A 17,742-nucleotide genomic window follows, 5' to 3' on the forward strand; every position below is an offset into this window, starting at 1 on the left:
GGCGTATTCCGTCCCGATTTACCAATACGGCTGCGCATTTCCCATCTGCGTCCCTATAAACAGCCAGTGATGGGACCGCACAAACCAATAACTGAACTGATTCGTATACAGTATATAATATATATATATATGTAGCAAGGTGTGTGTTGACCTGGCACTCCCCCAGCTGGTGAGGGACCCAGGTGCCTTCCGGAACAGTTGTGCAGGAGTAGGCAAAGAAGCAGACAGCGGCACTCTGGGAATTTTCAAAAACGTATATTAGTGCAAAAATAGCATACCAACGTTTCGGGGCATAAGGTACCCCTTTGTCAAGGTGAACAGTGCAGTAACGGTACGATTATCAAAGGGCATATTGACGATGGGATCAGATATAATCTATTATATTCTAGAAGGTGCTAAATAAATAATAAATCAAATCCGATAGGTTGCTACGGGCAACATCCCACCTTGGTACCGCCGGTAAGTTTCGCCTGTGCATAGTGAAGCCTGATTATCACGGTACATCTCCCCGCCCAATACATTCTGTTCTGTCCACTTCAGGGTTTGTTAATGAAACTTTTTCCAGTGTTTATTTCAAACGTTTTCTCAATTATTTATTCTAAAATTCCGCAATTTTTAATTTCCTTGAATAATATTGTGGCAATTTTTTAAATGCTATTTAGACTGTCGTCATCGCTTCTCGTTCCATCGGTAAGATGAGATGGTCTGCAGGGCTTTGGGTAGATCCCGCCGCCAGGTCTCTTACCGAATACAGCGGACTTTGCTTTCATAGTGTCATTGTGTTTTCCCCAGGTATATTTCAAGCGAGACGGGGAGCTGATCGATGTAGTGCCCATGATGGATCCGCCGGCAGCCGCAGCCGGACTGATGAACCTCCGAGGGTCCAGGAACCTTCTGAACCGGGACATGGATGACACTAAAATGCAGAAATCACTTTTACTGTTGGACACTGAGGAGCGGGGACTAAGCTCTTTCACGGAAAACCCTTTGCGAAGCCGCTCGTCCGACCAGGGACCTATGTCCAGCCCAGTGACGGAGACTATTCCAGAGACAGTGGTCAGCCTGGAGTTCCCCCGCTGGGTTCACAGCACAGACCCCACTTATTTCTTCCACCAAATGCATCTTCCAATGAGTGACGGAACTGTAGAGGTGCGGGCCATGCTCACCTGGACCCTAAACCCACAGGTGGACAACGAGGCGCTGTTCAGCTGTGAGGTGAAGCACCCAGCGCTGACCATGCCCATGCAGGCTGAAGTCACACTAGGTAAGAGGCTTCTTTACTGTACAGAGCGACGCTTTCTAGATTCATTGTCAGCGTGATTTATTGGCCACATTTATATCCCGGTGCCGGAGCGCCAGGCAATTGTGTCTCCTGATTAAATCTTAAAATAGCTATTTAGGGGACATAGAGGAGTCTGGGAGAAGCTCATTGCTGTAATGAAAGCATGGCTGCAGCGCTGTCTGAGACGGGGGCAAATGTCAGCGCTCTGTACCCTGATACAATAGTGGTTGCCAGGGAAGCATCCACATCACTGGCTTAGAATGAGGTTGTCTGAGAGATGAATGGACCGGTCGGCTGATAATGGGGAGAACCGGAGAGGGGACCATCTGCAGCACGTTAATAGTGTCATGTATGTAGAGCTGAGGCGTGTGCGAATTAAGTGCAATCATTTCCTGTGTCCGGTTCTGTGTCGTACATACGTATTATGCACCTAGGTGTCCTCTAATGCTAGATAATGCCATCACTCTGCGTTGGGCTCCCAATCTGAGACAATAAATGGGTTTCTCGCTGCATGATTCTGATCTTGGGTGCAGTGCTCTTTTCTGCCACTAGGTGTTGTATTGGGAATAAAGGGCAATAAATACTCAGTATTTGCTTGGAGGGCAGCATCAGTGCACTCACCTGGCTGTAATAAATGGCTGTGTTACAGAAGGCTTCTATGAAGTGTAATGTATGAGTATGGTGCAGCATTGTTATAACATGGAGAACGATTCTATCACTGGCACCGCCCGAGCAGCCCTCATTCCCTGTAATTCTGCAATATAACATGTGTCAGGCCACCGGAACGTGGCAAACGCCTTGATTTGGAGAACACGGAAACAGCCTTTGTGAATGTGGTATTTAAATGACAAGATATCGGTGACCTGTCAGACATGGAGGCTGCGCGACCCGGCGCTGGGGGATGCACCGCGCTTGCTGGCATAGCGGTACAGCAATGTGCAGTATACGCTGCGGGTTTCCCTTGTTACTCGTCCTAATATTGTCTTTAATTGATATGTTTTATTATTTGTTAGATCTGCACATGTTATGGCACTTTTACTGTGCCCTTCATCCGACACAGAACGATGGCGCTGACAGGTTTACAGCCTGGCAGATGTCCTGGGATAAAATACAGCAGGGTTGGTGCTAGATTAATCACTAAGATATAGCGCAGTTCATGCTGTACAGTTATCCCCTGTTTATGGGTAAATAAATATTGTAACTGGGTGGGATAAAGTACAATAATCTCTCTTTCTCATATGCACTATAATGTCCCATACTCTAAAGTTTATCATTAACAATGGTGTTCATTCTATCTCCTGCTTTATGTGCCTTTGGTGCCTCTAGCACACTCTGGTCTGTATATCAGCGCTGTGATACAGAGCAGAGTGTGCTAGAGGCACCACAGCAGAAATACAATAATGACAGGGGTGTTTGGTGTTGCCGAGACTACTAACAGGAGCTTTGTGTGTAATAAGTGTTTTCCTACTGTGCAGCACCGCTGTAATGTCCCGTATAATGGCTTGTGTGCTTATTCTGTGTGTAGTGTATGACTTGCTGTAGTTGTGCTACTTCCCTTGTGTGTGTACGTGGGATGTATTGTATTGGCTCGTTGTGTGGTGTAGACCATATTGGATTATTATATGCTGCTCTTGGAGAACTAGTTTGGCAAATGCAGGGGGGGGGGGGGGGGGTTCTGGTTGCCCAGAGACCCCCCTTCTATTGGCAAGTGCCTTAATTATGACAACAATAGCACTGGTATATAATATGATCAGTAGAGCTGCCACCACATCATGCAGTGTAAGGGACAGAGCGGAGCTGCCACCACATCATGCAGTGTAAGGGACAGAGCAGAGCTGCCACCACATCATGCAGTGTAAGGGACAGAGCAGAGCTGCCACCACATCATGCAGTGTAAGAGACAGAGCGGGGCTGCCTCCACACCATGCAGTGTAAGGGACAGAGCGGAGCTGCCGCCACATCATGCAGTGTAAGGGACAGAGCGGAGCTGCCGCCACATCATGCAGTGTAAGGGACAGAGCGGAGCTGCCGCCACATCATGCAGTGTAAGGGACAGAGCGGAGCTGCCGCCACATCATGCAGTGTAAGGGACAGAGCGGAGCTGCCGCCACATCATGCAGTGTAAGGGACAGAGCGAAGCTGCCGCCACATCATGCAGTGTAAGAGACAGTGCGGAGCTGCCGCCACATCATGCAGTGTAAGGGACAGAGCGGAGCTGCCGCCACATCATGCAGTGTAAGGGACAGAGCGGAGCTGCCGCCACATCATGCAGTGTAAGGGACAGAGCGGAGCTGCCGCCACATCATGCAGTGTAAGGGACAGAGCGGAGCTGACGCCACATCATGCAGTGTAAGGGACAGACGGAGCTGCCGCCACATCATGCAGTGTAAGGGACAGAGCGGAGCTGCCGCCACACCATGCAGTGTAAGGGACAGAGCAGAGCTGCCGCCACATCATGCAGTGTAAGGGACAGAGCGGAGCTGCCACCACATCATACAGTGTAAGGGACAGAGCGGAGCTGCCACCACATCATGCAGTGTAAGGGACAGAGCGGAGCTGCCGCCACATCATGCAGTGTAAGTGACAGAGCAGAGCTGCCACCACATCATGCAGTGTAAGGGACAGAGCGGAGCTGCCGCCACACCATGCAGTGTAAGGGACAGAGCGGAGCTGCCGCCACACCATGCAGTGTAAGGGACAGAGCGGAGCTGCCGCCACATCATACAGTGTAAGGGACAGAGCAGAGCTGCCACCACATCATGCAGTGTAAGGGACAGAGCAGAGCTGCCGCCACATCATGCAGTGTAAGGGACAGAGCGGAGCTGCCACCACATCATGCAGTGTAAGGGACAGAGCAGAGCTGCCACCACATCATGCAGTGTAAGGGACAGAGCGGAGCTGCCGCCACACCATGCAGTGTAAGGGACAGAGCGGAGCTGCCGCCACACCATGCAGTGTAAGGGACAGAGCGGAGCTGCCGCCACATCATACAGTGTAAGGGACAGAGCAGAGCTGCCACCACATCATGCAGTGTAAGGGACAGAGCAGAGCTGCCGCCACATCATGCAGTGTAAGGGACAGAGCGGAGCTGCCACCACATCATGCAGTGTAAGGGACAGAGCAGAGCTGCCACCACATCATGCAGTGTAAGGGACAGAGCGGAGCTGCCACCACATCATGCAGTGTAAGGGACAGAGCAGAGCTGCCACCACATCATGCAGTGTAAGGGACAGAGCGGAGCTGCCGCCACATCATACAGTGTAAGGGACAGAGCAGAGCTGCCACCACATCATGCAGTGTAAGGGACAGAGCAGAGCTGCCGCCACATCATGCAGTGTAAGGGACAGAGCGGAGCTGCCACCACATCATGCAGTGTAAGGGACAGAGCAGAGCTGCCACCACATCATGCAGTGTAAGGGACAGAGCGGAGCTGCCACCACATCATGCAGTGTAAGGGACAGAGCGGAGCTGCCACCACATCATGCAGTGTAAGGGACAGAGCGGAGCTGCCACCACATCATGCAGTGTAAGGGACAGAGTGGAGCTGTCACCACATCATGCAGTGTAAGGGACAGAGCGTAGCTGCTGCACATGCCCAGTGTACCAGCTTCTTGTACCACATTTACTGTATGTGTGGGTCTGAGTCCTCAAACATCGCACTGGACCAGAGAGCAGCTGCCAGGAGGAAGAGACAGGAGCCTTACCATGAAGTGGGAGATTGTGAGCTTAGAAAGTGCAGTACTGAGTCTATTATGTTTGTGTGTTTGTTTATTATATGTTCAACTTTTTCCTGACCACTTATCTTATGTACATGTATGAAACAGCCTGTACTATAGACGGTACTCTTTACCTAGAAGGGCGCCAGCGATTGAAATCGGGGGTAAAAAATCGCGGGCATCGCGGGTAAATCGCGGGTACATTAAAATCGGGTACCCGCGATGACCGCGATTTTCCCATAGGGATCAATGTTTAAAACGGTGATTGACCGCGATTTTAATGTTAAATGCCTCAATGCCCGCGATTTGGCCATAGGAATCAATGTTAAATGGGCCACAGAGCCCTAATAGTCACCGTGAACTCTGAAATGGCCCCCACAATTGTTACCGCCACCCCACGATCAACGTCAACCCGAAGCGTGGCGAGCGCAGCGAGCCCGCGAGGGGCGGCGGTACGCGTCCTCCGACCTTTTCATGCCCTACTATCCACGTCGGCGTGGAGTTGAGAATAGAATAGTGTGGCGAGCGCAGCGAGCCACCGAGGCCCGAAGCGTGGCGAGCGCAGCGAGCCCCGCGAGGGGACGCGGATACCTTCACAGGTAAACGCGTCCCCTCGCGGGCTTCACAGGTGTCCGCTTTTCGCCACGGACACCTGTGAAGCCCGCGAGGGGACGCGTATAACTGTGAAGGTATCCGCGTCCCCTCGCGGGGCTCGCTGCGCTCGCCACGCTTCGGGTTGACGTTGAACGTGGGGTGGCGTTAACAATTGTGGGGGCCATTTCAGAGTTCACGGTGACTATTAGGGCTCTGTGGCCCATTTAACATTGTTTCCTATGTAAAAATCGCGGGCATTGAACACTAAAATTGGGTCCAATCTGATTTTTAACATTGGTCCCTATGGGAAATCGCGGCCATCGCGTCGCACCCGATTTTTAGTGCATGCGATGGGCGCCCTTCTAGGTAAAGAGTACCCTATAGACTACTGTATCTGTACTATATTAGTACTGTATTCCATACAGTATCCAGTGTATAAAAAGACCAATTTTGGGGGCTGTTGCCGCTCCCCCAGACTCCCGTACTTACTCCAATGCCCTTGCAGAGTAGGAGATTTTGGATTACATTTGGAAACCCCCCTCTATAAATTCTGCCACTTAGTGTGCCCATGTGGTGGCATTCCATGGCGCTATTTCCCTACAGATAACCCTGCACTGACACCAGCAGCCTCTCCTCCTCCAGGGTTCCTGCAGTCACAGTACCAGCATACTTGCCGACTTCGGTACTTGTGTAGTTTCATGGCGCCGTGCTACTTCCGGGTTCTACGCTCGCCACAAACTATGTTAAAAAAAGTAACTTAACTCCATGCCAACATGGATAGTTCATACCCCCACTATCCAAGTTGGCATGGAGTTGATTTTAAATAGCGTGGCGAGCGTAGCGAGCCACTGAGCCCGCAGCGTGGGCAAGCGAAGCGAGCCCCGCAAGGGGACTCAGACGCACTGCGCCATACTGGCGCCGTGAAACGACACAAGTGCCCCGACTTCTTAAAAATCCGAGTGAGAGGCGGGTGGGAAGAGGCTACGCTTTGGGGGCGGGGCTTATGTCACTAAACCCCGCCCCCCATGTGGCAGCTGCAACAATTTGCGGGTCCGTGGATGGTGGGAGGGGCTAAAATGATGCGAAATTACGCAAACTGCATCATTTTAGCCCACCCCCTCCCCGCGTAATCGCGAAATTCAGGGTTTTATACCGCAGGGAAGGGGGGAGCCGGGGCTGTAGCGAAAATGCTGGAGACTTGCACACCTTCCCGGGGGGCGGGAGGGAGACCCGATTTGAGGGACCCTCCCGGCCATTCCGGGAGGGTAGACAAGTATGAGTGGTGCTAGGAGCTGTGCTGTAACACAGCGATTGTAATGCTTGTGCCCCTTACAGAACCCTGGGCAGCGGATACACAGCAAGTCATAACCCTGTAAGGGGCCCCACGGACCTCAGCCTCCCCGCGTCAGCCCCCCGGAGCCGTGCCCTGCAACACAGCCAGGATGGCTTCGGTAATGATGCATTTTTATGACTCCAGCGTGCGTGCCGCGGTCTCTCCCTCCCAGCCATCCTTGATGGAATTATCCCAATTCTAATTAGGTTTGTATGCAGATCAGGCCATTTGGTCTCATTCGTTTACAAACCATTAAGGTTAATGTGCTTCTTGTTTAAAGAAAGTGTTGAATTAATAGAGTGCACCGCGCCGGGCTCCTGTCCGAGTCTCCGCTCATTCTATCACTGTCGCTGTCTCCCCCGTCGCAGGGGACAGAGTCTGGCTGGGTGTGACATTGGTCAGGTGTGTAATCTGTATCCCAGGTTGTAGGCACAGATCCAGAACAAGGGGCAGGTAACAAGTACCCCAGGGAACGTGTGTACAGGGGATACTTACTACTCTCATTTATAAAGATGGATCCCATCCTCTCCCCTCTATCACTGTTACACTGCCCGCAGCTCATTCTGCTGCAGAGGTGCTACACCCCCATATAGCGGGGTTCCCAGGCTGTAGATGCACTCGGGGGACCATCCACCCTTAGTGCTGCATCGGGACAGCGAGTCATTGTAACTCGTCCAGGACTGGACCCCGTGTGGCCAGTGCCAGATTAAGCCTTCGGGGGGCCCAGGGCACCTTAGACAGGGGGCCTCCTTGCACTTGTTATTACTGGCCGCAAACTGCATGGGGGAATATTACACTGTCAAAACACAGAGTAAAGGCAGTATAAACTTGGTCAATGGGTAACTGCAGGGGATATATATATATATATATATATATATATATATACTGTAGATGCCTGGCACTCTGCTTAAATAAGAACAACTTGTACGGTGCTGCTTACACCCCAACAGGGGATATGTAGTCGCCAACAGTATAAGGCACTCGTAGCAATCAACTTTCATATACAATGCAACAAAATGAAGAGACCCACACGGGGGTATGTGTCAACGTTTCGGGTGTTGAAACCCTTTATCAAGACATGTCTTAGGTCTTGTATAAGTTAAATCAGACGTGACTGTGCGTGTAGGGGGGGAGGGGGGGTCATAATGTGAAAACTTATTCAAATCCATTTGGGAAACTACTGGAGAGTCGGCCACGCAAATGGTGGCCATTTATTAAGTGCCCTTAGGGACATGAGGGGAATGAGATGGGAATTAGGTACGCCAGGTGTTCCAGGTAGTACAGGGTGGGGGAGGGGGGGGGGTGTTTGTGTGTTGTGTGTGTATATGTTGTCTTCGTGGGAATTGCAAACCCAAAATCTTATCAAAAGTAGGGAACAGGGGGAGGAAGAAGAGAGGTAGATGTTACATTCCAAAAGGCGATGGTTAAATTCTTAACATGGAACGTTGGAGGACTTAACGATAAAGTGAAAAGATCGCTGGTCCTGAACCATTGTAAATCTCTAGAGGCCGACATTATATGTCTCCAAGAAACCCACCTATGCGGGGACAAATTGGTGGCCCTGAGACGGCCGTGGATTGGTACACTGGTACACGCTCCATTTACTTCCCTCGCTAGAGGGGTTTCAATCCTGGTAAGGAAGTCAGTGGTATTTGAAGGCCGAAATATTAAGATCGATCCCGGGGGAAGATATATATTTATGGATTGCAGTATAAATCAGGTAGACATTACATTGATAAATATATATATCCCTCCCCCATTTTCCTTTGACGTTCTGAGGGCTGCAGTAGACTTTTCATTATCTTATCCAACAAACCATTTCATTTGCCTCGGAGACTTTAACAACGTAGTCTCCCCCCAGCTAGACAGATGGTCCAGGGCAAATAACGATACCAACAGGGGAGGGAGGAACTTTGCAGAGTTTTTGGAAGGTATTGGTTGGCTGGACCCATGGCGTATAAGATACCCGACCCTTATTCAGTTTTCGTGCTATTCAGCATCATACTGTGCATTTTCAAGATTAGACATGATTTGTGTCTCAGATACAGTAATTAATAAGGTAACACAAATTGGGTATACGGCCCGGGGCATATCGGACCACTCCCCCCTGGTAATGCAGCTGGACTTGGCTAAGGCTGAGGGATTCAGATACTGGAAGCTCCAGCCATTCTGGCTCTCCCACATCAATCAGAACGAGATAGAACAAGAAGTGGCGGCCTTCTTCGAATTGAATGAGGGGTCGGCCACCACTTCTTGTGTCTGGGACACTTTTAAGGCTTTTTTACGCGGTATACTCATTAAGAGGATTTCACACCTTAAGAGGCTCCATCGAGAGAAGGCTCGAAAGCTGGAGGAGAGCACGCTAGAACTAGAAAATGTATACCTGCAGAGTAAGCTAGAGTCAGACAAACAGGAGTGGCAAAATATGCAGGACAAATGGTTAGAATACCTTCAAAATGTTAACTGTCGTAGGCTTCAGTCTAGATCACATCAATGGTACTCCAAAGCCGATAAGGGGGGGGGAATTGCTGGCTCTTTTATCTAAAGCTGACAAACCCTCTAATGTAATAGTTAAAATAGTAGCGGAACAGGATAAAATTCTAACCACAACCCCTAAAATAGTGGACGAATTTGTTGCCCATTTTGGCAAGGTATACCAATCCTGCGGGACAGTGAGCGATGAGGAACTTGGCGAGTTCCTGGAGGGCTTAGATCTCCCTCTTCTTTCCCTAGAAGCTAAAGGTCTATTGGATAAGCCAATAGCACTTGAGGAAGTGGTAAATGTAATCAACTCCCTGACGAAAGGAAAAGCCCCTGGTCTAGATGGCCTGCCGGGTGAGGTATATCAAAAATTCACCAAGATTCTGGCCCCACAAATAGTCACTCTATGTCAGGATATCTTGATGGATGACGAATTTCCTGCTTCAATGGCCCAAGCAGCGAGGGTTTTTATACCAAAAAAGGGGAAAGACCCGATAAGGGTCGACTCCTATAGACCAATTTCTTTAGTATCATCAGATGCAAAGATCATCGCATGCACAAAACCTTTAGCTAAAGAACATTTTTTTTTTTAATATATGCCAACCACAGGGGGGCCCTAGCTAGAGGGGGGCCCAGGGGCACTGACCCCTTGTGCCCCCATTATAATCCAGCCCTGCGTGTGGCGCACACTGACTTACATTTGAATCAGCACATCAGGGAGATTGTCACGGTGACACCTAGAGGCATGGACGTGTACTGCTACATCTGGAAATGCTTCATACAATGACTTGCATCCAAATGTAGATGAGCCCAAAGCAGTCAGTAAGATGTACGGTACTTATTGCAGAAAAGCCACTGATACGTGTCAGGCTTGTTCATGTATTGTGTCTTACACGTGGTTCCATGTAAGTAGCCACGAGAAACCTTGTTTAACATGCATGTAGGCATATTGATCACTGGCCTTATACCCAGTGCAGGGGAATTCCTCTGATGATCCCATATGAATTGATATACAGTATCTCAGAGTTTCATTTTTCCCCAAACAATGTAACCGCTGCATACTGTGAGTTAGATAACATCAGGGAGAATGCTAACTCTGCAGGGAGTTGGGGAGATCGCTGATATTTCAGGGAGTCTCCTGTAGGAGCGGAGGTAACTATAATATGGCACAATGAGGCAGATGTATTAAGCCTTAACAAGAGATAAATGCAAGGGTGATAAAGAGAGAGATAAACGTCCGGCCAATCACCTGCCAACTGCCATGTTACAGACTGTGTTTGAAAAAAGTCAGTAAGGAGCTGATTTCTATGGGGGATGCGAAGCTGCCCAATGTATCAACATCAGGCAGCCTGGCTTCGCATCCCATATTCCCTATCACATGTACACACACACATTACAGAGAGCGTATCAGTCACATCAGCCCCTGCCCCTATATTCCCTATCACATGCACACACACACATTACAGAGAGCGTACCAGTGACATCAGTCCCTCTACCACGGCCTATATTCCCTATTCCATGTGGCCCCTATATACAGTACCTGCCAGGAGAAGCGGGGCAGCCTTGCTGTATAAAGCAGACATCCGCTACCGGGAAGGTGACACTCTGCCCCTACTTTGCCCTTTGTCGTTCCATCAAGCAGGAATAATTGATCAGTACAGTGACGACGCTGAGCACAGCCGTGTTTGATGAAATATTTAAGGCTCTCCTTAGCCAGGGACGGTCTGTGTAACAAAACGATGGCCGTGATTTGTTACAGTGCTGACAGCCGCTAAGGGCAAGAGAAGGAAGCGTGCAAATATACTGCCAGCCGCCTTTCCCACCCTCTACGCGGGGCCTGCCAGTCCCTCATCCCGGGCCGTAATGTCATAGGAATAGTGATGTGCTGTCTATGTGTGACTTGGGCAGGCTGGTGCTTGTAGTACCACACCTGGCCCTGGCCCGTATCACCCGGGTTCGTTGTCATCATTGTAATCTATTTCCACTCACTACAACCTAAGGCAACAGAGACATTCATTAAGTGACTTCCTGGGATCTAATCGAAGGCCGGTCCTAATTTATTTACTTTCCGTGAAATTAATTGAAAACGAGACAAAGTAGGAAGGAGATTTGCTTTGAAGCCGGTCTTCTGTGATGTGATAATCAAGTCATTACATAAATGTACTAATGTGCTACCGGCCTGGATAATGTTGACAATTGCTCTTTGGATACTGTTATAATTATCCATGTTCTCTTGGGACCCCTAAGAGGGACTTGGGGGGTATTTCCTATCACGCAAAACATTCTAATTACATTTATTAGTAAATAGTAAAACACACAAAACTAATTGGGATATTTAGTAAAACCGCTATATATACCAGATACACAGTGTGTGATGTCCCCCACACACTACACACACAACTCCCGCACATCCTATAACACATTTGGTGCCTCCTTCACAGAACAAGTTCTGCCCCTCACGTAGCGGGTGTCGGCGGCATCGCTCGGCCATCCTGATTGGTGGCGTCTCATCAGAGATATTAAACCTGACAGACTGAACCGGGAATTGCTTTTATCACACATGCAAATTGTTAATTATTCACTGAGCTGCCTGAATTATTCAGAGGATGAAAGTTTGTTCAAGTCAAGTCATCTGGAAATAGTACATTAGAAGACAGTGGCTATCCTGTGCCCCCTGGCATGACAGGAATCTGCTGCGTATGGGGTGGCGGTCCCTGTGTCTGCCCTATACAGGGGTCCTGCTGGTGGTCACGCTGTGACGGGCCTGTCTGTAAGCATGGCACATTGGACTGTGGATCTGACTTTCCAAGGGGCCCATTTATCATTGGATCGCATTGCAATATGCATTCCACTCGTGTGAATGGGCGGGATTCACTAATAATCCCCGGTGCACATCGCCGGCATTCGCATAGTTAATAATCGCATATGCAGTAACATATGCGATTATTAACACAAAAGCGATGCCCGGCGATGTGCACCGGGTCCCCCCTCCCTGCCGGAACCCTTACACGGCTGTAAGGGCTCCGGTTCCTCCTCCCTGCACTCGGAAGTGGTGCAAGCAGGAGGCAATCACTGGCCCGGGCAGCACAGCAGGAGGCTGCCCGGACACAGGATGAGGGGGGTGCGGCGCAGATCGGCGGGGGGCGCGCGGGGCGGCGGGGGACGCGAAGGGAAGCACATAGGCTTCCATGGGGTTAAGCCAAATAGGAACTGGCGTAACCCCCCGCAGCGAAGCCCCAGCAATGGAGCTTTGCTGCATATGAAAATGCAGTAAAAATCCCGAAAACTGTTTTTTTTACGGCATTTTCAGCTTGCTGAATCTCGCCCAATGTATCAATTTGCAGACACAGGTGCTACGAAAGGCTACAATGGGCTCCCGCCCTCTCAGAATGGCCGTAGCCCAGGGACCCAGTGCGATGCTGCCTGATGTTACATCCCCCCATAGAGTACAGTACCTATGGGGAATGCAGCCGAAAACCTCATACATACATTCAGGGGTAACATAATATCTGCAGTTTACAGTTTACTGTATTATAAGACAAATGGGAAGAGCGTCCGGCAGTGATGGTCTATAGGAGTTGTCCTGCTTCGCCAGTGATGGTCTATAGGGGGTCTCCTGCTCCAGTAGGTATGGTCTATAGGGAGTCTCTTGCTCAGGCAGTGATGGTCTATAGGGAGTGTCCTGCTCTGGTAGTGATGGTCTATAGGGAGTGTCCTGCTCCGCCAGTGATGGTCTATAGGGGGGACTCCTGCTCCGCCAGTGATGGTCTATAGGGGGGACTCCTGCTCCGCCAGTGATGGTCTATAGGGGGTCTCCTGCTCCGCCAGTGATGGTCTATAGGGGGGACTCCTGCTCCGCCAGTGATGGTCTATATGGGGTCTCCTGCTCCGCCAGTGATGGTCTATAGGGTGTCTCCTGCTCAGGCAGTGATGGTCTATAGGGGTATCCTGCTATGGTAGTGATGGTCTATAGGGTGTCTCCTACTCTGGTAGTGATGGTCTATAGGGGGTCTCCTGCTCCGGCAGTGATGGTCTATAGGGGGTCTCCTGCTCCAGCAGTGATGGTCTATAGGGGTCTCCTGCTCAGGCAGTGATGTCTATAGGGGGTCTCCTGCTCCGGCAGTGATGGTCTATAGGGGGGTCTCCTGCTCTGGTAGTGATGGTCTATAGGGGGTCTCCTGCTCCGGCAGTGATGGTCTATAGGGGGTCTCCTGCTCCAGCAGTGATGGTCTATAGGGGTCTCCTGCTCAGGCAGTGATGTCTATAAGGGGTCTCCTGCTCCGGCAGTGATGGTCTATAGGGGGGTCTCCTGCTCTGGTAGTGATGGTCTATAGGGAGTCTCCTGCTCTGGCAGTGATGGTCTATAGGGGGTCTCCTGCTCTGGTTGTGATGGTCTATAGGGGGTCTCCTGCTCCGGCAGTGATGGTCTATAGGGGGGCTCCTGCTCCAGCAGTGATGGTCTATAGGGGTCTCCTGCTCAGGCAGTGATGTCTATAGGGGGTATCCTGCTCCGGCAGTGATGGTCTATAGGGGGTCTCCTGCTCTGGTAGTGATGGTCTATAGGGGTCTCCTGCTCTGGTAGTGATGGTCTATAGGGGGTGTCCTGCTCTGGTAGTGATGGTCTATAGGGGGTATCCTGCTCTGGTAGTGATGGTCTATAGGGGATCTCCTGCTCCGGCAGTGATGGTCTATGGGGGGTATCCTGCTCCGGCAGCGATGGTCTATAGGGGTCTCCTGTTCCGGCAGTGATGGTCTATAGGGGATCTCCTGCTCCGGCAGTGATGGTCTATAGGGGGTCTCCTGCTCTGGTAGTGATGGTCTATGGGGGGTATCCTGCTCCGGCAGCGATGGTCTATAGGGGTCTCCTGTTCCGGCAGTGATGGTCTATAGGGGATCTCCTGCTCCGGCAGTGATGGTCTATAGGGGGTATCCTGCTCTGGTAGTGATGGTCTATAGGGGGTCTCCTGCTCCAGCAGTGATGGTCTATAGGGGGTCTCTTGCTCTGGTAGTGATGGTCTATAGGGGGTCTCCTGCTCCAGCAGTGATGGTCTATAGGGGGTCTCTTGCTCAGGCAGTGATGGTCTATAGGGGTATCTTGCTATGGTAGTGATGGTCTATAGGGGGTCTCCTGCTCCGGCAGTGATAAGGTCTTTGTGGTTTTATCAGGGGAGCAGCAGAACCCTCTTCGTTTCCAGTTCCAGTGTGTATGTGATCGGGATATTGAGTTCTCGGAGGGGAACATAAACAGCTTGTCTCAATTAGATCTGTAGCGAGGTGGTGGCAACGAGAAGTCATGTTAATTATTTATGGAATTCCCAAATACTTTCTCCTGAGCAGTTTAGTCGCGAGTGACATTTGTGAGATGTAAGAGCGGATTATCGGCTCAGCGCAGATTGGCACGCGGTTACATAGTCAGGAGCAGGGTGCTCATTGGTGCGTTAGGGGAGAGTAACGGGAACCTGAGATTGCCGGCCTAAGTGGAAGAATCTGTTTCCTAATCTGAAGAAACACATAACGAGCCGTTGCCTTGAGGCCTGGATGGCTAGCCCTCACACTCCAGATGTTGTTGAACTACACATCCCAGCATGCTATGCTTCAGTTTTGCTATTTGGCCATGCTAAATCTGATGCAGAGCATGCTGGGATGTGTAGTTCAACAACAGCTGGAGTGTCAAGGTTAGCCATCAAGGCCTTGAGGAGTGCAAAGGGTTACATTTTCTTAAGTTACTAAAAATGAAAAGCGGTGATATTGCCCCTAGCAACCAACCTCATTCTGTCTGTCATTTTCTGATTGATTGTTGTGCACAACATCTCTTGTTTAGATTTTTAGTAGTTTTAGTAATTCCACCCCTAGATTGTTATTGGCTAACCTGCGGCCTATAATGGAGCCCCCGGAATCCCTCTCATACTGATGGGTGAAATGCGTAGGTCCTCTAGATTGGGATAGAAGATAATGCACATTTTATATCACTCACTGTGCATGGTTACTGGTGTGCTTGTTACATATGCAGAGGTGCTGAAGGAGCCAATCGGACAGTGGCTATCCCAAATTGTAACAAGTGAGAGACTCCCATTGAAACGCGCTCACCGCACTGTGTATGTATATATATATATATATATATATATATATATATATATATTCTGGGGTTATGGTGCCCATGCCTAGTCTGGCATTTACTTGAAGTTCGCTCACTCGGTGTGACCACGTCTGGCCATTCCTAGCTGAGTGTACTGGGGGCTGTGGTGAAACGCATCAGCCAGTTAGGTCTCCTCTAATCCGGTATTAACCCTACGGTACATTGAGCGGTTCTAGCCCTATGTCCAGTTCCATTGTTTTGGTATCGTGATGTACCCCAGGTAATTCCCGCAGCCGCGCTCCTCTTCCACATGTACTAAATGTCTCCAGGCATTTATCGTTTCTATCTAATGTCTTGCTCATATTTTCTTCAGTAATGTTCTAGACAGGGCTGGTGCAAGGCACCGGAGCGCCCCAGGCGAGGGGGGGTGGGGCGCCCCGGTGCCTACGGGGGGGTACCTGCGGCACTGTTTGATCTGACGGCGGGGTCCCTGCAGTGATGCGCGCAATCCGGCAACCAGGCGGCGGCGCGGGAAGCGCTGATGGGTTTGGAAACTCGCCGCACGCTGATTGGCTGAATCTCAGCCAATCAGCATGCAGAATGTTTTCAAACCCAGCAGCGCTTCCCGCGCCGTCGCCTGGTTGCCGGATTGCGCGCATCACTGCAGGGACCCCGCTGCCAGATCACACAGTGCCGCAGGTACCCGGCACGGACACCCCTGCAGGGTCCATGCGAGGGGCGAAGTGCCGCCCTCGGCAAATGCCTAGATTTGCCTAGTGGTGGCGCCGGCCCTGGTTCTAGAGGCCATTCTGAGAAATTACAAACAAGAACATTTTAATGGGCACAAAATAAATCTCTCTTTACTTTCCTACCAGAAGCGCCCGGAGATTTCTTGGAAAAACATATGAGCTAATGTGAGCTGAGAGGGCGGCTGGGAAGTCTGGGCCCAGGTCGGTAGTCCATGTACAAGTTACTTCTTAGCAGTAAATGGAAGCTTATTAATATTATTATGCTGTGTGTAAAGCAGCAACCGAATACGCAGCGCGGTACAGTGGAGAGACGAGGCCGCAGTACACGGATCGTACATGGAGATAGCAGATGTGAAAGCTCTGATCTAGCTGCCAATACTTCTGCCTCTCCTACGTTCCCCAGGGGTACAACGGGCTCATTTCCATTAAACAGTACCGACAAGGATTGTCCTCCCTTTTCTGCCTTGTAAAACATACATTTATTATTTTCCCCAGAACTGTGGCTTTGCAATCAATGCAAACCTTTCTCTCTGACACCTGCAGAGCTGTGGTATTGATCGGCAGGAAGGCAGCTATAGGAACCCGACCGCTCCCATTCACCGGGGACACACACAAATGATTTCTCTAAGTAGCTATTTACATTCCAGCTTGTGTCGATAATTTTCTCTAAGAATAATGTGTCCCCTGGTAAATGTGCCCGTAATCTGTCTCCACAGGGCGTCCATTCTCCTCCTCTTCTGCTCCATTTCAGGTAGTTCCCTAGGTATACTACCACGGTGCATTTCCCTTTGTGCATTCTACCTACTGTATGTCCACTGGGGATACTGCTGCCCTGGGGATGCTCCGGTTCTGTGTACAGATGTGTCCACATACAGTCATGTTAGACATAACGCGTGACTTCCATGTGATTCGGTTGCACCGGGCATCTTTTTTTTTTTTGCATCATTTAAATGCATCACCAGCAGCTTCTGATGAGTAAAATGATATGCAGCATTCTGTGTGTCACTGCGGCTGCAGAACGCACCAGCAGCTTCTGATGAGTAAAATGATATGCAGCATTCTGTGTGTCACTGCGGCTGCAAAACGCACCAGCAGCTTCTGATGAGTAAAATGATAGCAGCATTCTGTGTGTCACTGCGGCTGCAGAACGCACCAGCAGCTTCTGATGAGTAAAATGATATGCAGCATTCTGTGTGTCACTGCGCCTGCAGAACGCACCAGCAGCTTCTGATGAGTAAAATTATAGCAGCATTCTGTGTGTCACTGCGGCTGCAGAACGCACCAGCAGCTTCTGATGAGTAAAATGATAGCAGCATTCTGTGTGTCACTGCGGCTGCAGAACGCACCAGCAGCTTCTGATGAGTAAAATGCAATGTTGCTTGATAAATGATGCTTGATAATATAATGAAATGGATGAAGAACACAGTCAGTAGGATAAGGCGGTGTATAAGGGTGTGTGAGGTTATGTCATTCTCTCCTGTGCGGATTGGCTGCTTGTACAGGCAGATATG

General features: G+C 50.2%; 1 protein-coding gene across 1 annotated transcript in view; it reads left to right on the forward strand.

Annotated features, from left to right (window-relative positions):
- IGSF21 (immunoglobin superfamily member 21) overlaps positions 1-17,742 on the forward strand; it is a 400,123-nt gene that overhangs the window by 316,761 nt on the left and 65,620 nt on the right. The window contains exon 6 of the mRNA XM_083161891.1: positions 793-1,264. Within this exon, the coding sequence (XP_083018017.1) occupies positions 793-1,264 (472 nt within the window). The remainder of the gene's footprint in view (positions 1-792; positions 1,265-17,742) is intronic.

This window comes from Crinia signifera, chromosome 19, assembly GCF_055691185.1.
Source record: "Crinia signifera chromosome 19, ASM5569118v1, whole genome shotgun sequence".
NCBI lineage: Eukaryota > Metazoa > Chordata > Amphibia > Anura > Myobatrachidae > Crinia > Crinia signifera.